This window comes from Ursus americanus, chromosome 31 (genome assembly GCF_024610735.1).
Source record: "Ursus americanus isolate L20-20 chromosome 31, mUrsAme1.1.p, whole genome shotgun sequence".
Classification (NCBI taxonomy): domain Eukaryota; kingdom Metazoa; phylum Chordata; class Mammalia; order Carnivora; family Ursidae; genus Ursus; species Ursus americanus.
This window is the reverse complement of record NC_142157.1, coordinates 21,270,348-21,288,843: the sequence shown is the minus strand read 5'-3', so window position 1 is coordinate 21,288,843 and position 18,496 is coordinate 21,270,348. Positions and strand designations below refer to the sequence as shown.

At 37.1% G+C, this 18,496-nt stretch overlaps 1 protein-coding gene across 2 annotated transcripts in view; it reads left to right on the top strand.

The window, feature by feature from the left end:
* Nucleotides 1–18,496, top strand: part of MRC1 (mannose receptor C-type 1) — a 91,935-nt gene that overhangs the window by 19,749 nt on the left and 53,690 nt on the right. For both annotated transcript variants that reach the window (XM_045787544.2, XM_045787553.2), the window contains exons 5-7: nt 8,175–8,288; nt 11,353–11,499; nt 15,069–15,254. In XM_045787544.2, coding sequence (XP_045643500.1) covers nt 8,175–8,288; nt 11,353–11,499; nt 15,069–15,254 — 447 coding nt within the window. The remainder of the gene's footprint in view (nt 1–8,174; nt 8,289–11,352; nt 11,500–15,068; nt 15,255–18,496) is intronic.

The following is an 18,496-nucleotide window of genomic DNA, read 5'->3' as shown; positions in this document are numbered from 1 at the left end:
TGTTCTTGGACACGGCAAGGGGACTGTGCTGGTCAGGAATTCCAGGTCTATCCTGAAGCCAGAGGTTTTGCATCAGCATCATGGGAGTCAAAAGGAGAAATGGAAGTAAAGGCTCTTGCTGCAAAAGCAGGGATGAGTCAAGAGCAGCTCGGAAACTCTGCATCCTTTCGGCTTCCTGTCTCTCAAACTCCCAGCCTGTACAGGATTTCAGGCCTTATTGGTATTCTTTCCACGATGTGTTTGTTTTTTTAAGCGTCTGTTCTCGTAGGACTGTGAAGAGGGAAAGCACGAATGTTTGCTTGTGATGAAAGTATTTGTTGTAGCTTCTGAAATCCACACTTGGGGAACAGAGAGATTAGGAGCAGAAATGAGCGGGGAGAAAAAGCATCCTCAGGCCCCTGTTCCAGAATCCCCTCCCTCCAGTTCACCCTGACACTGCTACCAGATTAATAGATCTCTGATCCTATGACTTACCATGTTCAAAAATCCTTAGTAGCTTATTTCCTATCAAATCGTTAACAAAGGCGTTTGCCTTTGCCTGGCCTTCCGAGCCTGACTGCTATTTCCCTTCATGCATTTTGCAGTCTGGACAGAAGAGTTTGGGGTTTCTCACCTTTATCTAACACTTTATCTAACACTTTCTCACTGCTACATCTTTTCCCATGCCATTTCTTGTACCTGGAATTCCCAAAATTTCATCCAGCTGAAATGCAGTCTTAGCCATTTCTATCTGCATTTCTCTTAATTGTTTACTGCTTTTATAATAGCTACATACATTTGTGTCCCACTTCCCCTGCAAGACTAGAAGTACATTTGTAATTTTTTATTCATTCATTCATTCATTACAGTGGCTGGTGTCTGTGTGTGAGGTATTACGCAAGGTCCTAGGGACACAATGGTGACCAAAGCTGGTCAAAGCAAGCACCAGGAGCTTAAAGTCCAGTGGGGAAAACAGACATAAACAAGAAAAAAAAAAAAAACAGGTAGATACAAATTTTAGTAAGTGCCATGAAGAAAGCAAACTGAAGGCTGTGTGGAGAATGGATTATAGGGGCAAATGGCTGAAAATCAGGAATATCTTATGAGTATTAATGCTCCCCAACCAAAGAGATTCACATGGAACCTTCCAAGGAAGAGAGTCTCAAAGAATTAATGCTCCCCAACCAAAGAGATTCACATGGAACCTTCTAAGGAAGAGAGTCTCAAAGAATGTTTGCTGCCCGACAAATGATGGTGGAACACAGTAAAAAGAATTATTTAGAAATTCAGCCTCATGTGTAGACAGGTGGTCGGTTTACAGCAAGAAGACAGTAAGTGCTGTGGCCCTTCAATGTCAAGTTGCTTATTAATCACCAAGGAACTTGGTTAAAATGAAGATGCGTGGGCCCAAACTCCAGAGATGCTAGATCAGTAGAGGTGCCATGGGGCCCAGGAAGCTGCATATTGTCAAACTTCTAGGTGATTCTTGAGCAAGTGGTTGAAGGAGCACCATGTTAGAACCTGCTGTGTCCGCAATGCCTACCCATTCCAACCGACCAGCCCCCAGGCAGCAGCGTGCAGGAGTAAAGAGAGTCAGCTCTGGAGCCCGACTGCCTGGGTCTCGGCTCTTTGATGCCGTGAAGCTTCTGGGCCTCAGTGATTTTCTCTGTTAAAGGGGAGAGTGTGTGAACCAACACGAGGGATAGAGCGTGTCCCCACCTTGGCCTCTTTTTCTCTTTTTGGGGTACTCTTCATTAACTGGACCATGTTTCTCCTGTAGGTTATTACTATTTTTTAATTGAATTTGCAGATGTTTATTGCATTCTCTTTTTGGAGGAAAGAGGTAACAAACATTTATTTAGCAAAACCTTGCAAAATGCATTTTTCTATTCTTCCTCCCTTCCTGAGGACTAAAACATGAACTGCTCCAGGGTAATGAAATCTTTCCTGCCACAGTTAGGTGCCAGGTTTAACATTTATTAATTGTCTCCTTTCGGTACAGGCAGCCATTGACCATTTTCTTTCCGTTATTATTACCGAGACTGATAGGAGAAAAGTAATCTGGCCTCACTGTGTATTAGTAAACTCAGAGAAGGAATTATGCCTCAAGTCTGCTCAATTATTCTGTTTTGTGTTGGTCTGGGGGGCCTTCCTAGTATTGGGGCACAGTATCAGAGCGATTAATATTTATAATATTATAAGTATATATATATAAAATATTATATATAAATATATATTATATATAAATTATATATAATTTTTATATATAAATTTTTATATAAAAAATATATATAAAATATATAATTATATATAATTTATAATATTATAATATTTATAATATGTCTAAAAATAATGACAGAAAGCACAGAAAGAGACAAAACCAAATTCATGTAGATGATCAAGGAAGAGAAAAGATGACTTAAGACAACCGAGGTGTTTTCTGTGCATGCTGGCATGGGTGAGAGAAAACTCTACCAGAGTTGAAGTGGTTTCTAAGTCAGTCAGAGAAAGACGAATACCATGGGATTTCACTCATATTTGGACTCTAAGAAACAAAACAAATGAGCAAAGGGCAAAGCAAAAAGAGAGAGAGAAAGAGACAAACCAAGAAACAGACTCAACTACAGAGAACACACTGCTGGTTACCAGAGGGGAGGAAGTTGGGGGGTTGGGGGAAATTGGTGATGGGGGTTAAGGAGAGCACTTGTGGTGATGAGCAGAGTAGGAATTAAAATAAAACCTTAAAAAAAAAAGTTAAAATGGTTTCAGTTGGTTTTTTTAAAAAAAAATTTTTAAGGGACTCTGAGTTGTATTATCTTGGCTCTTCCAAGTTTTACTTGTTTTCTGGCTTTCTGGAAGCCGAGGGACAGAACACAGGTTACTTTTTACCTGCCTTCAGCAGCTGCCTAGAGGACAGGGGTGATGTGGGTGGGACAGCAGCTCCAGCTTGGGCCTCGGGAAATGCTTTCCTAACCAGCCAGTGCCACGAGTATGACAGTGTCCCTCGGGAGCGCAAACAAATACTAAGAGATTCCCAGGCCAAGTTCACCTCAGATACTTATTTGACTCTTATCCAAGTCTCCGGAATTTTAGCCAGCACATTTTAACTGAAATCTGGATAAGAATGATTTCACTAATGAGACTTGTAGTATTTCCTGCTTTTCTTTAAGTCAAAAATATCATGCATTAGGGGGGAAAAAAGCCTAAAGGGTAACTCATAAAGTGAAACAGAACTTCGTTTTTTTGGAGGGAAGATAGTCAAGACTTTCAGGATTTATTGGGATGTAGTGGGGAGGAATCTAGAAAATAATGGTGTGAGTGTAGGATTGTGATCTACTCCCTTTGGGGAAATATGCCACTAAAATAAAAAAATATATCCACAAATAGTTATACTTTTAAAATCAGATTTATTTTCTGTGAGGATTGTGAGCAGTGTAAATATCATTTTTTTAAATGTGTAAACCGTTTTTATGACTCAGATACATTTAGCTGTCATTTATTGATCGGTTGCTTTGTGCCAGACACTGGGTTTTCTTTCTAAAGCTCACACCAACCTCCTGAATGAATACTATTGTGTCTACTTTATAGATGAAATAACAGGGAGAAGCTAGAAACTTTGCCTACTGCCTCCTGTTCAGAAAATAGTTGGATTGGAACGGAGTACTGTCTTTACATTTCATTCTGCCTGGGTCCCACTCACGAAATGAAGAGAATTTCTAATTAAAAGAACCCTTAATTTAGGTGTCAGCAGCTCCTTGTTCTGGTGAACTTCGTCTAAACTGGCAATCTGATTCCCCCTTGTCTTCAGGGCTTAGCGTCTGCCTGGCAGCAACTTCTTACATCATTCACGATCGATGCATCATCCTCATTTCTGCTTCTACCCCCAAAATGCTGGGAAGCTATTTAATCCTCAATTCCTGAATCAGAGTGATAACTACATATGTGCAGGATTAGGATTTACAGAACTGAAAGAAGGTGTAGGAAGTGAAAGTTGGCTTGTCTACTTGATTGTTTTTGGTGCTGTCTGGAAAATGAATTGGACCACAATGCAGAAGAGATGAAAGCTAAGGGTAACATGAATACATCTTCTATTATAAGCAGGTTCAAAAGGAGGTGCATAACCATTTCAGACAATACATCCTGGAAAATCGAGAACTAAACAGTTCAGCATGTGGAATTGATACTTTGTGTAGTAATGCTAAAAAACCCCTTGTTTCCTCTATGACATTACAAAACCACATTAGAGAAAGAAATTTGTGGATGGTGCTCATTTGCTTTAAGTGATGATATATTTGACACAAAATTTGAATTTTGTTTCTAATCACACTTTTTAAAAATTTTATTTTAATGTTTTTTTATTATGTTATATTAGTCACATCCCTGGTTTCTGATGTAAAGTTCGATGATTCATTAGTTGCGTATAACACCCAGTGCACCATGCAATAGGTGCCCTTCTTACTACCCATCACCAGTCTATCCCATTCCCCCACCCCCCTCCCCTCTGAAGCCCTCAGTTTGTTTCTCAGAGTCCATAGTCTCTCATGCTTCATTCCCCCTTCTGATTAACCCCCCTTTCTTTATTCTATGTTCTATAGATGAGAGAAATCATATGATAATTGTCTTTCTCTGCTTGACTTATTTCACTTAGCATTATCTCCTCCAGTGCCGTCCATGTTGCAGCTAATAACATTTTTTGACAGCCTTGATTCAACATAGAGTAATAACAATAATAATAATAATAATAATAATAATAATAATAATAATAGTAATAATAGCTTACATTTATTGGGCACATATTATGTGTTAGGCCTTTGTTTAAGAAGTATTTAATTCTTCAAAACAATCCAGAAGTACTTAGAGCAGATGTGGGATGTCAGAGGATAGATAATACCTTTAAGAAGCTATCATCTTTGCTTGGCTATGCCAAACAGTAATTTAAGCAATCTCGGGCAAAATCTACTTTAATTCTTCCTATAATCAGTGAATTACTTATAGTTTTGAAAACTTATAAATGCTTGTATTCGTAACTAATAATTTTTTTAAAAATACACGAGTATTTGATTTGCAGGAATAGCTGTATTTAGCATTTGTGAAATGCTACTTTCAGCATCATTTTCTCTAGTATACTCCTCTGTAAGTATAGAGATTATTATTCAGGTGACTACAAGTTTAAATAATCTATGAAAAAAATCATTCCATGTTCAGTGGTATTTAACAGAGTAATTACTAACATAAAATGCAGTGTATGACACTGATCCCAGAATGATGTTTCTTTTTTAAAAAAAAAAGATTTTATTTATTTATTTGACACAGAGAGAGAGCACAAGTTGGGGGAGCAGCAGGCAGAGGGAGAGGGAGAAGCAGGCTCCCCACTGAGCAGGGAGCCCGATGCAGAGCTCCATCCCAGGACTCTGGGGTTATGACCTGAGCCGAAGGCAGACGCTTAACCAACTGAGCCACCCAGGCGCCCCCAGAATGATATTTCTAAGGAACAGACTAGTAGACAACTGTTTCCTCTTGACACATTATAAATTACCTATTACATAAATGAGATAGGACAGAACTTTTTAGTTGATTTCTTTAATTCATCCGAAAGTGACCAAAGTAATATTATAGTACTCATATGGTTTTAATAACTATATGTAAAAAATAATAAACTAAAAGGTAACCATTGATAAGATAAATAATTATAAACTTAATTTCATATGAATGAATTTTTATCACATTATTATTATTTTTTCAGATGAATGCAGTCATACTTGGTGGTGCTCACCCCAGAGATTTAGGACTAAAGAAATATAAAGACTCACCCTTTTGATAATCTCATCTCCTTGGTAGAGATTACAATAAACATTTCTATTTTTTGGTAAGATTCCAACTTTGGAAAACCAAAAGCTGAGTCTTCACAGGTGTTAGGAGTGAGTTCCGGCATGGGCTATTGTTTGGAGAGGAATGACATGTATCAGAAATAGCTGTCTAATTCACTGTTGTTTATTTAAAGGTGCTCTAACATTTAAAGTTATCTAGAAAGGATTTTATAGTAGTAACTCACAGGCAAAATTAATTTAAACAGGGGTTGAATCCAGGGGAGAAACGACATTGAATCTTGGGTTCCAATCCTGATCTGCTTATCCTCTGCCTCTCCCCATGTTTCTTAAACTCTCTGTCTTTAGTTTCTTCCTCGGCAAAATGGAGAGATTGGACTAGATACTTGCCAAGGTACATAAAGTACCTGTCTGTAAGAGCTGTGCTAACTCAAACATTTTTTCTAGAACACTGGATAAAAATGAGTGAATCTGAATTAATTTCCACTGATTTTTAAATTCTAGTATTTAATTTCATCCCATTATTATTTTATTACTCTATTTAAAGAAATCATACAGCAGGTTTTACTTTTCAGTAAATAGTTCCGGTATTGAATTCAGTTCAGTTTGTTAAACCTCAACCTACCTAATCAATATCAACCTAATCAGTACCTTCAAGTGGATCTTTAGCCTGCCCTTTGCTCTCTGCCAGACGCTGAGTAAACTGAGTGCAAAATTCAGGTCACATGATCTCTAAGACCGTCATCTGCACTTTTATGGAAGTGGGTGCAATAAATGTGAGATCTGATGATTTGGCTCTGAGTCACTGTGACCTCCATTCATTTGAAATGGTGACATGAATGTGTGCTTACCTGAGCTAATGAAAAATTGGGGAAAATATTAGTGACTTTGACATAGCTCAGTTGGCATGAGAACTATCGAGTCTGGGTTTTGGTGTCATCAAACCCCTATCATAGTTTGTGAGGATTAAATGAACACATACAGTGCTCTGAATAGAATAAGTGGTAATTCTCATTATTGACAAGAATACCAACTTAAGTTTGGTATTTTATTAAAGACAAGGGATAGTTTTGTTTTTTATGACCTCTTTTTTTTATAATTATGTTCAATTACCTAGCATATAGTAAGTACATCATTAGTTTTTGATGTAGTGTTCAACAATTCATTATTTGTGTATAACACCCAGTGCTCATCACCACACGTGCCCTCCTTAATGCCCATCACCTGGTTATCCCATCCTCCCACCCCCTCCCTTCTGTAACCCTCAGTTTGGTTCCCAGAGCCCAGAGTCTCTCATGGTTTGTCTCCCTCTATGATTTCTTCCCATTCAGTTTTCCCTCCCTTCCCCTGTGGTTCTCTTTTTAATCAACTGAAAACAATGTAGAGAGAACGGAGAATCTGTGTTTTTTTTAAAGTATAGGTAGGTAACAAATGAGAATGTTTGACACCAGAGGGCTGAGGTCCATGTGACTTGTTTTTTTATTCTACATCAGCCCCGCCTAATCCCTCCCACCGCACAGAGTTTGAAACATTGTAATTATGATTTATGAAGTGCCTAAACAAAGTGTTGTTCATGTTAGCCAAAAAAATCTGCTTAGACTTTAAAAGCAAAATATTAATGAAAAGAAAAATTGATTTTTAAAAATGTCATGAAATAAAATTCTCAGAATAAGTTCTGGAATGTAAGGTTAGGTAATAATTTATGAGAATGATAGATGGAAATGTTTATTTAACGTTTTTATGATAGAAAACTTTGTATTTCATTCATGATACATCTTATTTGTACTCTAGGTGCATCTGGGTGGCTCAGTCGGTTAAGCGTCTGACTCGATTTCAGCTCAGGTCATGATCTCAGGGTTGTGAGATCAGGTTCTGTGCTCAGCATGGAGTATTCTTGTCCCTCTCCCTCTCCTCCTTCTCACTCATGCTCTCTCTCTTTCTCAAATAAATAAATAAATAAATAAATAAATAAATAAATAAAATCTTTAAAAATCTTATTTGTACTCTACAATGAAGTAAAAATGTTATTATTCGATGAGAGAGTCTTATCCAAATTAAAAGCACACTCTTACCACCGATAGGAGTATTCAAGACGTTGGGGTTGAAGCCTGGTCGTATCTGGGTTAGAAGCTTAGCAAGACTCTTACTAGATCTTATTAAGAATCTTACTTAGTCTCTCACCTCGTTTCTTTATCTGCCAATGGAGGTAGTAGTTGTACTTACCTCCAGAGAATCCAAGGAGAAATGTTTGCATGTTTTTTTTAGTACTTCCCTCAAATACATTTTGATCTGAGCACTTAATTCTGAATTCGATTCCATTGTCTTTTCCAAACATCAGTCTTGTTTTTTGTTTTTGCTTCCGTTCCATAGGATTAACCAGTTCCTTGACCTCAGGACTCTGGATTGGACTTAACAGCCTCAGTTTCAACAGTGGATGGCAGTGGAGTGGTGGCAGTCCATTCCGATATTTGAACTGGTTACCAGGTAGGGTCCAGCTTGTCTATGGATAATTCATCTAGATTTAATTTATCTGGATACCATGGAGATCTTCATCATCTCACATGGAGAGCTCAAAGAAAAGAGTTGGGAGACTACCAAATGTAGTCCATTTCTCACGTTGCTTTGAAATCTGCCAACTGGATTTGCATATACTAAAACCATATGGTTATACCTGCTTCGTGCGTTAGGGATTCATCTGGCAGGATTATCACACAAATCAATACAGAACTCCATTAAAGTATATATTCTCTGAGTATCTTTGATTTGCTAGCTATTATATTCAAAATCAAATTATCGAATTTTATAATGTGCTTATATATAAAATGTACACTTATGAGATATATATACTATAAAATGCTATATAGTATAGTCAAAGATTTTATATGTGTTTATTTATATTTACACACACACATACTATGAACTTAAGTGAATATGAATTATTTGGGGCTGGACGATTTCTCATTATCTTGAGCCCTGAGATATTTGTAATATTTCTGTCATTGTTATAATGATCTTAACATGATTTTCTCCTGTTGTTAATCTAATGTAGTTGGATTAAAATAATATTTCAGACACAGATGATAATCCACGCTAGCATAGTAATTCATTAGTACTTTTGTCGGCAATTTGTAGTTTAATTGTAAAAAAAAACAATTGGTTGATGATTAAGCCTTCAACAGCTTTCTAATTTTTTGGAAGACAGAAAATATTCTGAACTAATTATGTCTACATTTTTATAACATACAGGTAACAGAACATAAAGGAGACTAAATAATAAATGTGTTTTACATATACAGCAGTTATTCAGAGAAAACAAAAGGACCAATAATGACAAAAAAACTTTTACCTTATTCACAAATGCCAACACTTAGTAGCTGCTTGAGGCATTCTACTGAGTGTGATTCAGAACTCCCCACCCCCACTTCCAACCACACCCTGTACTAACGTTGGCTTATTAGCAAAGAATACAATAATTAATGACTACTAATGTCTGCACGGGTGTGGAAAAGGATGGGTCACATTTTCATTTACTAGTTCTGCTGTGAGAAAATACGGATGTAGTGTTTTTTCATATACTCAGACTTCTTTCTTAAAAGCCACTGAATGGCTTTGCACTTGGCTTAGGAAATTAAACTCTCTTCTATGTTACTGATTTATGGTATTTAAAGAAAATGAAAACTTCGAAAAGAAAGGAAGGAAGGAAGGGAGGAAAGAAGGAAGGAAGGAAGGAAGGAAGGAAGGAAGGAAGGAAGGAAGGAAAGAAGGAAGGAAGAAGAGAAAAAGAAAGAAAGGGAAAGAATGTTCAGAGTAGATGCTAAAACACAAAAGGGAAATTTTAGAGGATACATTTTGGTTTAAATTGACATGCTTTTACTATGAAATTCCACTTCCAATGCATTCCTTCAATGCATAGTTACAGGGCTGTCACTAGAGTCAGCTCTGCTTTCCTCTATAATATGGGAGCTAAACATTACTTCAAGGGAATATAAGATGTCCTTCTCATGGGTGAGGATTTAATTTGTCTGCCTACTCACTCAGTCCAATTGAATTGGAGAATGCCAGTTGGGCTCATTCAGATCATTAGATAATAATGATCATTTTTTAAAGGAACTAGAGTTTATTCTTTGCTGCTTAATTATCACACGTTTGGCAAGTCACTTTATTTATTCTGCAATTTTGGAGTAATTATTGTAATATGAACCACTTGCATTCCAAGACTTCAGTGAGAAAATTGGTGGGTTAACTTCAGTGAAAGTGAGGTATGAAATTGGAATATTGATGAGAAAGGAAAAGAAAAGTTATTCCTGAGAAGTAAGAGGTGTAAAGTTAAATCACCTTCTGAAATAATATGAGAGTTTCTTCAAACTAAAATCAGAAAACTTGTGGAATATTAGAAGCTGTTATTGCATGAAATATTTGATTAAGTATTCAATTGAGTACTTACCAAGTAAAGCATCTATTCAAATACATTAACATTGGAGGTCAGGATAATTTACACAAATGCTGTAGAAGTATGAATTCAAATACATAACTACTGTAGCCATTTAAAGACAACTAACTGATATATTAAAGTCCTTACCACTGACAATGTTTTTCTTTGTGTATTCTTCCACAACTTTCAAAAAATGTTGACAAAAGCTTGATGGAGCAGGTGACGTGGTTCCCATCTAGCAGGAAGGCAAAGTGAGCTCCAGGTTATATACATGTCAGAGGTCACAGAGCAGAGTTGTTAACAAAATGTGGCTCACCACCCTATCTTCAGGGGAGAGATGGAGCTAGTTTTCAGAACACTGGTTTTAAAATCCTGTGTTAACTAACAAAAAAGCATGAGAGATGCGGGCATCACTGCATGTATCCATTGCATTTTGTATTCCTAGAGTTGACTTTATCTGTTTTTTTTTTTTAAATCAATTTTCAGTAAGATACGGGATGAAGGGTTAGCGGTTAAAAATCTTCAGTACACTGGGTCGAAAATCTTGAGGAAGAGTCTGAGTTTGGGGTGTACTTTATCAGCGTTTCCCATGTCATGTTGCTTCTCAAGCTCCCCTTCCCTTGTCTTTCTCCTCTTTCCTGTCTTCCTCTTCCGTTTCCTCTCTCTAGTTGGAGAAAATTTCCTTGTGTTCAGAAATTCACTAGTTTGCTCCTCACAGTTAGCCTTACTTAGCTTTTTGGTAGGTATTTACAATGTTTAATATGGTGTTTTGGAACACCATGTGTTGTGCATTTTGTTATACATAACAAAACCCAGTGTGAAGACTGTTCAAGATGATAAGGTCTAGCTTTATTATTGATATTGTGAAAAAAGTTATTTCAAAGAAGTAAACTTGTATAATCAACATTTTAGACATTGGAATGATCTAAGGACAAGAAAAGAAATAGATACTCAATGTAACTTTTGCTCTGCAGTCAGTAAAGATTTATTCGTAAATGTGAAGCCAGAGACAGAATGAGATCCATTAAATCCCAAGGATGAAGCCCTGAGGTTGTGGGGGCCATCTGCTTGTAATACCTATAATAATGCCACTTTGATTTTTCTTTTTCCCCAAAGGAAGTCCGTCAACAGAACCTGGAAAAAGCTGTGTGTCACTAAATCCTGGGAAAAATGCTAAATGGGAAAATCTGGAATGTGTTCAGAGACTAGGCTATATTTGTAAAAAGGGCAACACAACTTTGAATCCTTTTGTGATTCCCTCTGGTAAGTGACCTATTTGATCTGAAGTGTAGAAGATATTATAATTGAAAGAAGAAAATTATAGCCTCGCATAACTGTGTGAAATGACAGGTTTTGTTGATAATTTATGGAGGAAGCTTATTCCTATGGGATTTCTTTTTGTTGGTTACTAGTAATGGTCACTAACATTTCCTGAGTGTGCCGTGGTGTTCAGGCATGTACAAAGCCTTTGAAAGCACATAAATAAGAATTCTATCCTCATAGCAGCCCTATGAGTAAGGCATTATTATTCACACATTCTTGAAAAGGAGGAGGATATTCAGAGGATATATAAAACTTGCACATGTGACAAAACTGGAATCCAAGCTAGGAAATAAATATCTGCAGAGGATGTTTTTATTATATTCTTGCTATTTAAGGATCCATCTGGGCTCTAGTGCCGTAAGTTTAGCATCGTCAATGGAAGTCTACACAGAAATGGGATAAAACATCCAAAAAGTACTAAGTGAATTTTATATGTAGGTTAGACTCTGGGGAAAGAATTCAATTATGCTCTCTCTTATAATTTTATAAAAGAGTTAAGTTACTAACACAAGAATGTACCCTTTTTTTCAAGTTGACAAAAAGCAAACGACCTTCACTTTTTTCACTATCAGCTGTTTTTGGAGATACGTAACGCTCTAAAGGGAATATGTATGTATGTATGTGTTCTGCTTGAGAAATCTGACAGTGTGGCATTCTTGACTTTTCTCCTTGACTTTTGAAGTCAATAAAATTGATGCTAAAATATGATTGACATGGCTGGAAAATTAAAAGGTACAAAATGATAGAAAAAAAATAGTATTTTCCTTCTGCCTCTTAACCTCTAATACCCAGTTGTACTCCCTGATAAATAACTGTTTCTAGGTGTTTATCCTTATCTGGCTATTCTATAAATACATAAACAGATATGTTTATGATCATTTCTGTCTGTCTTCTACAAATGGCAGCATACAATGCATATATTCTTCACTTTTTCCAGATAAAAAATTTTGGACATCTTTCTAGGGTACATAAATAGCCTCTTGGTTTGTTTTTATGGCTGCACAATAGCCATTACAGTGAGAGACCATGTATATACTTTTTGACCAGTCACCTCTTAATGGACCTTCAATTTACTTCTGATTTTTTAGTATTACAAACAATCCTACTGTGAATAACTTTATACACGTGTCATTTCATGCACATGATTATTCCTAGGAGTGGAGTTGCCAGAACAAGGAGTAGGTGTATTTGCAATTTTAATAGAGACAGATACAGTCAAGATCTCCAGTGGGTACAGATGAGTGTCCTGGTTCTTGGGTTCGATGATATTTACAGAGGCACCATTATGACTGCAAGCATGTGTCCAGGAGATTTCAATCATTTTGCACTTCATCTCTTCTATTCCTCCCATAGGAGAAGTAGTATAATTCTCCTTGGAAAAGCTCATACAATTCTCCTTCAGAAGATTTGGAATTACCACTTAGGGGAAGAGGAGAATGGTTGTTTTGTTGCTTCCCTGGTATAGGAAGCAGAATTCTGGAACTTGGCCTTGTTACTTAACCCCCAGTTTTGGATTCCTCATCTGTAAAGGGAAATATTAATACCTGTGTTTCCTGTGAAAATTTGTTCAAACTGTCAAGCAGTCCATAAATTAGTCTAATTTCTCTACTATGCCTCACATTGTTTCACTTGCTAACCTTCATTTGACATGGGGTTTTGAATTTCTCTGTATTTCCTGGATGAATCATTCTGTCTTATCTATAAACTCAAATAAACTAGAAATTGGAAAAGCCTATGAGAGTTAAAATTATGCAGCACACATGATTGGTGACCCCCTGGGGCAAGAGTTCTACCTTGTACCCTGCAATGTTACCTCGTTCGTCGTAATTCCTGGGTCTCTAGACCCACACTGTCCAGTTCAGTAGCCATGTAACCACAGTGGCCATTGAGAGCAGGAAGTGGTGCTAGTTTGACCTGAGATGTGCTCTACGTGTGTAAAATGCATGTGGCATCTCCAAGACTTCCCATGCACAAAAGGAAAATATCTCATGGTTTCTTTTTTATTGATTACATGTTGAAATGATACTATTTGGGATATACTGGGTTAAATAAAGCAGATTATTTAAATTAAATTTACCTGTTTCTTTTTACCTTTATTTGTCATGGCTACTAGCAAATTAAAAACTCTATATGCAACTCTCATTCGTGGCTTACACTGTATCTCTGTTAGACAGTGTCGCTCTTGAGGAGCAGGTGACCTTTTCTGGCTGCCCCATGGAACTCCTTTCATTGGCGGACTTCACATTTTAAGATATTTTTAAAGGTCACCTGTTCAGTTTTTGAAGGCCTCAGCATTTGCTGACATAATTTTCAGCTTCCTAGGTAGCAAAATCAAAACATCCCACCAGAGGGCCCTAGAGCTATACTAACTTGTTGAATATCTAAGTTGTATTGAGGGGCTAGAATTTTGTAAGTATGTGCATTTTTTTCTGTGACAATAATACAGTGTTTGGTCATCATGGGTGACTGTTTACTTACATGACTACTGTAAACCGAATCCTGGACTCAAAGATGTGGGCAGACAGTCCTGGTGCGTAAGGAGAAAGGGCTTTAAAGGATTCATTAAAGGAGTAACAAGCATTTAATGTATTGACCATTTGCTAAGGCAGCACATTTGAGAACATTCACTACCCAACAAATGTATAAATTAACATTCATTTGGTAATACAATCCGTCTTTAAGCAAGGTACACTGCTAAATTGCAGTTTGAAAGAGTATCTGTAAATGGCAATGATAAGCTGCGGCATATCATATATATTTTCTCGACCAACATTCATTACACCTGCCACGTGCCGGGCCGCGTGCCAGTCCTAGGGCATCCAAGGATGAATAACCTGAGTTTCTGCCTTCCAACATCTTTCCCTTCCCTTTCCCCAGCTCGTGACTATTACAGTTCATTTTTGCAATACGAAATCAAGATTTATGAAATTTGACCATAACCCTTAGTAGCAATAATTAGGATGTTGGCCACTATTACTCATTGACTTACATAATAATTGTGTATTTATAATTTAAAGTAACATTATCTTAAATGTTTTCTAGTTCAGAAGAACGGAGTGAGGATGGATAACTTCCAATTAGTATTGTTATCAATATTATTGAAATGTTTTTTTATATATGGATATTTTGGTTTATGTGATGTGACTTGCCCAAGATCACACAACTTGTGGCAAATTCAGGTTTTGCCTGAAAGACTTCTGACTCTAAATCCCTGTGGTCACCGCAGTATCGTACACCATCTTGCGGGAGCAAACCGGAGGTAGTGGGTCAGTCCAGAGCCACAGGTGGCCAGCTCACGCTCCTGTGGTTTCTGTGGCTCTTTGGTGGCCCTTCTGCCCCCACCTAGTTTATCTTTTGTGACTATGCAAGCCAAAAAGGAAAAATAAATATTACCTTGAAATGCTTATAACTATGAATTGTTTTGTATACCGAATGATAGAAAATTTTGTTATCATTTTTTAAAAAAAATCTTCCCTTTTAAATGTTTTCCAACCTCTTTTTTTCTCTAGAAAGCGATGTGCCTACTAACTGTCCAAGTCAGTGGTGGCCGTACGCAGGTCACTGCTACAAGATTCACAGAGAGGAGAAGAAAATCCAAAGAGATGCCTTGACTGCATGTCGGAAGGAAGGTGGTGATCTAGCCAGTATCCACAGCATCGAGGAATTTGACTTTATCATCTCCCAACTGGGATATGGTGAGAAACCTTACAGCAGTCATATGCTTACCTCTCCCTCACTCTCCACCCATTTAATCATAAATGTTAAATTTAATTTAATAATTTAAAATTAATAATGAGATTATTTAATACATACAGTAAATATTAATCATGCATAAAAAGTAGAAATTGTTTAGCAATTTAAAGAGTTTCTTAAAGATTTTATTTATTTTAGAGAGAGATGGAGAGAGAGCACGAGTGGGGGAGGGGCAGAGGGAGAGAGAGAATCCCAAACAGATTCTGCGCTGAGCATGGAGCCCGACTCGGGGCTTGATCCCAGGATCATGAGATCATGACCTGAGCTGAAATCAAGAGTCAAACACTGAACCAACTGACCCAGTCAGAAATCCTGAAATTTAAAGAATTTTTTTCAAAGAGATAATTTGTAGTCAATTGACATTTTAAAAAATATTACTTTTCTCAATATAATCTGCATTCAGAGCAGTCTACCTGAAGTTTGTCAATAATATTTCATTTCTTGGAAGCACTGGCATGTATGTATTTTCTTTTTTAAATGCCATATTTTCTCTCACCAGAAACATCTCTAAACGAACCATCTCATACTCTGGATTTTATTTTCTTTATTAACTTAGCTAGTGCTGCTCTGGTGTTGAGCAGTGAAAAAAACAGGATATTTTTATTGGGGTGGTTAGGTGTTGGCCTCAAACCTTTAAAGAAAGGTATGCCTCAATTTTAGGTATGTAATTTAAATATTATATTGAAAAGGTACCAAACAAAATATTGTGAAGTTTTCAAAAATTGGTTCTATCAAAACAAACAAACAAACAAAACAACAAAACAAAACAAAAAAACAACCAGGGAAAATGAACTGGGAACCCTTCTCCCGAAGAGGAGGCAGGTGAGGAGGAATGGAATGCTAACTGGGGGGGTACCTGCTGGTTAAGTGATGATCATTTTTTGCTTCCCCCTCCTGTCCACCCCCCCCCCCAGCCTGCTGACTAGCTACAGCTGTTCATTTCCACCCAGCAAAACAAGAGGAAATGGATGGTGGTGGACTGCTTCCTGACACTTATTGCCTGAAAATTGATAGGAGTTGGGGGGAGGGGAGAAGAAAAAAGTTGACAAATAGACAGGAATTAGTAGCGTAGGCACAGAAAGCGATTGCAAAGACCCCAAAACACCAGTACTTCTAGCACCTGTGCCAAATGGAATTCTTTCTACTCTGTGTACTTCATTCCATTTAATAGGCCCTGATAATAGCCTGTGGCAGCCTGTAAACAATTTCTTGTACTCTCTATCTGTCCATTCTGGAGGGTTCAGACTAGACAATAATAAAGTAAGCAGGACTGGTATGTCTGAATAATATCATGGCATACAAGTCATGATACTTATAGCAGGTAATAAAGTTTGCAGAGGAATCACTGGAAAACAGATGAGTTAAGATGCCATAGACCCAAAGTGCAAATTTTTCTCGACTTTATGTCACATGATACAGTAGTAGGAGAAGCTTATATGTTTATTGCTATAGCTACTTAGGGAAGTTGGCTGACGAAGTTTGCTTTTATTTATTTTTTATTGAAGTATAATTGACACACATTTTATTAGTTCCAGGTGTATAACATAATGATTCCACAATTGCAAAATGATCACCACAATAAACCTAGTTACCAATATTGACTATGGTCACCACGCTGTGCATTACAGCTCCATGACTTTTTAATTTTATAACTGGAAGTTTTTACCTCTTTTTTTAAAAAGATTTCATATATTTATTTGAGAGGGAGAGAAAGAACAAATGGCGGGAGGGAAAGGGGCAAGCAGACTCCCTGCTGAGTGGGGAGCCGACCCAGGGCTCGATCCCAAGACCCTGAGATTGTGACCTGACACTTAACTGACTGAGCCACTCAGGTGCTCCTGAAGTTTGTACCTCTTGATCCCCTCACCCATCTCTCCCCAACACCCTCTCTCTCCTTTACTTCTGGCAACCACAAATCTATTCTCTGTATCTAAGAGTTTTATTTGTTCATTTGTTTTGCTTTATCGATTTCACATATAAGTGAGATCAAATGGTATTTGTCTCTCTCTGTCTGATTTATTTCACTTAGCATAATGCCCTCAAGGTTGATCCATGTCCTTGCAAATAGAAAGATTTTATACTTTTTTATGGCTTTATAATATCTCAGTGTGTGTGTGTGTGTGTGTGTGTGTGTGTGTGTGTGTACACAATGGAACATATATATGCCTGATCTTCTTCATTTGTTGAAGAGACACCTCGTCCATCCATTGTTTCTGTATCTTGGCTATTGTAGATAATGCTGCAATGAACATCGGTGGGGGGCATATGTCTTTTTGAGTTAGTGTTTGTTTTCTTTGGATAAATACCCAGAAGTGGAATTGCTGTATTATATGGTAATCCTATTTTTAATTTGTTAAGGAAACTCCATACTGTTTTCCATGGTGGCTACACCAGTTTATACTCTTACCGACAGCACAAGAGGGTTCCCTTTTCTCCACATTCCTGCCAACACTTCTTATTTCTTGTCCTTTTGATAATAGTCAGTTTGACTGGTGTTAGGTAATGTCTCATCATGGTTTTGATTTGCATTTCCCTGATGACTGGTGGTTTTGAGCATCTTTTCATGTGTCTTTTGGCCATATGGATGGACTCTCTGGAAAAATGTCTATTCAGATCCTCTGCCTATTTTTAAATCAGATTGGGTTTTTTTTTGTTACTAAACTGTATGAATTCTTTATATAGTTTAGATATGAACCCATAATGAATATATGGTTTGCAAATCTCTTCTTCTATTCAGGAAGTTACCTTTTCATTTTGTTGTTGTTTTCCTTTGCTATGCAGAAGCTTTTTAGTTTGCTACAGTCCCGTTCTCTTATTTTTGCTTTTGTTGCCATTGCCTTTGGAGTCAGATCCAAAAAAATACTGCCAAGAGCAATGTCAAGGAGCTTACTGCTTATTATTTCTTCTCAGAGTTTTATGTTTCCTGGACTTATATTGAAGTCTTTATTTTTAATTAATTTATGTGTATGGTGTAAGATAGTAGTTCTGTTTCATTCTTCTGTAAGTGGCTTTCAGTTTTCCAAACACCATTTACTGAAGAGACTATCCTTTCCTCACAGAATATTCTTACCTTCTTGGTTGTAAATTAATTGACCATATATGTATGGGTTTATTTCTGGGCTCTCTATTCTGTTCCATTTATCTGGGTCTGCTTTTATGCCAATACCATGCTATTTTGATTACT